General features: G+C 36.3%; 1 protein-coding gene across 1 annotated transcript in view; it reads right to left on the reverse strand.

The window, feature by feature from the left end:
- Pdk3 (pyruvate dehydrogenase kinase 3) overlaps positions 1 to 1988 on the reverse strand; it is a 66687-nt gene that overhangs the window by 35662 nt on the left and 29037 nt on the right. The window contains exon 4 of the mRNA XM_021187890.2: positions 863 to 1047. Coding sequence (XP_021043549.1) covers positions 863 to 1047 — 185 coding nt within the window. The remainder of the gene's footprint in view (positions 1 to 862; positions 1048 to 1988) is intronic.

Raw genomic sequence — 1988 nt, forward strand, 5'->3', positions numbered from 1 at the left:
GTTCCACAAGGGGCTTTATAAAAGTTAAGATGTCAAATGTTGACCTTGATGCTCTTTGAGCGTTTGAATTATTAAAAAAAAAAAAAAAAAAAAAAAAAAAAAAAAGTCTTGAATCTTCTCTGATTCAGCAAGGACAACTCCAAATATGTACATGCTTTTCCTTAGAGTTAAAAATCAACCAAGGTGACAGTACTGGAAATCAGTGGAGAAGTTCTTTGTGTTGAAAGAATTGAGTTTACTAAAACTCTCAGTGTGGCATCATGAACTAATTAAAAATCTGATTTTACCTATCACTGTGAAATAAAGGAAATTGCTTGTATATCTAACGTGTTCATTCAATATTCCCATATTGGTGTTTTTTAAAAAAGAAAATACATGTTTTGGATTAAGAAAAAATACTTCCATATAAATTAAATTATTGAAAAATTAATGTGGCTGCCATTCAAGCCAGTCCCTTGACTCCACAGAAATATAACAGCAGGGCCTTTGAAAGGCAGGCAGTGGCCCTGCCTATAATAGAAGCATCACAAAGCCTTCCAAGGACAACTTTGAGGCAAGAATATCGATTAATGGGTTTATATATTTATATTAGATATTTACTTTATTTACATTTCAAATGTTGTCCCCTTTCCTGGTTTCCCCTCGGAATACCCCCAATCCCTCCCCTCCCCCTGCTCACCAACCCACCCAAACAGATTTTTATAATAGGAAGGATTCCCTTAAGAAAAACTGAACTAGAAATGAAATTTCTATAGCCAAAAGTCTAAGTCAGTAAACTAAAAAAGTAAAGCAAAAGGGAAACTTTTCAGAAAAATCAATATGGTTACCTGTTCAAAACTGGACCCAAAACAACCCAACTTACTGTGCTGGTTAATAAGCATGCGGAAAGAAATGCGGTTGGTATAAAACCGATCCAGGAAATATTGAATATTACTGCTAATGAATGGATCAAACCCGAACTTTTCCTTGTACTCAATCACGCCTTGGGCCATTGTTGGAACAACATCATTGTGTCTGTTTCTTATATTTATCAGAACGTTGAGAAAGCTGTGTGGCAAGGAAATACAATGTGGTAAGTTTACATTTCTCGGGCTGAAAGCCACCCCCCACCTCTATCTAGTTACCTACTGGTATTCTTTCTAAGTAGAAACATTCCTCTCACTAGATAGTAAAAGGAAGTGAGCATAAAAGCTAAAACCTAGTGAAACTTACGACTGAAATTCTTTCCAAGCTACACAAAGTAAAAGGGTCTAGTGAAGTGAAAAAACAGTTCAAATCCTTTTTTAGGAATGTGCTGACATTTGGGGGTTCTATAAATGTTTTTTTTTTTACTAAAAGAATGTAAATCAGTAAGGAAATAATTGAACTGATGGGGCCAGAGGGCTAACAATTTAAACCATATATACCAATTTCAAGCCTTAAGTTCCAAGAGAATGAAAAATGTAAGAATAATAGTGAGGAGCTGGCTTGGGGGGAGTGGTAAGTGATGAGGATATGTAGCCACATATAAGCCAGGTATGACAGCACATCTCTGTAAGCCCAAAAGAGCCAGGGGAGCAGACACAGGTGGATCCCAGAGGAGTACTGGCTAGCCAGTCTAGTCAAAACATCAAGGTCCCTGTTTAGAGAGTGAGTCTGTCTGAAAAAATCAGGTGAGAGTGATCCAGAAAACACCTGACATCAACCTCTGATCGCCACGTGAAAATGCACACACATACATACACATGTACACATCAGTGCACACACATACATACACATGTACACATCAATGCACGCACATACATACATATCAATGCACATATATACATACACATGTACACATAAGTCACATAAACATATGCAAAAATTAATTTCTTTTTAAAAAGACAAAAATGTTAAGAGTGAAATCACATCAAGGGGATACAAATTGGTAAGGAAGAAGTCAAAATATCATTATTTGCAGATGATATGATGGTATACATAAGTGACCCTAAAAAGTCCACCAGAGA

Source organism: Mus pahari, chromosome X (genome assembly GCF_900095145.1).
Source record: "Mus pahari chromosome X, PAHARI_EIJ_v1.1, whole genome shotgun sequence".
Taxonomy (NCBI): domain Eukaryota; kingdom Metazoa; phylum Chordata; class Mammalia; order Rodentia; family Muridae; genus Mus; species Mus pahari.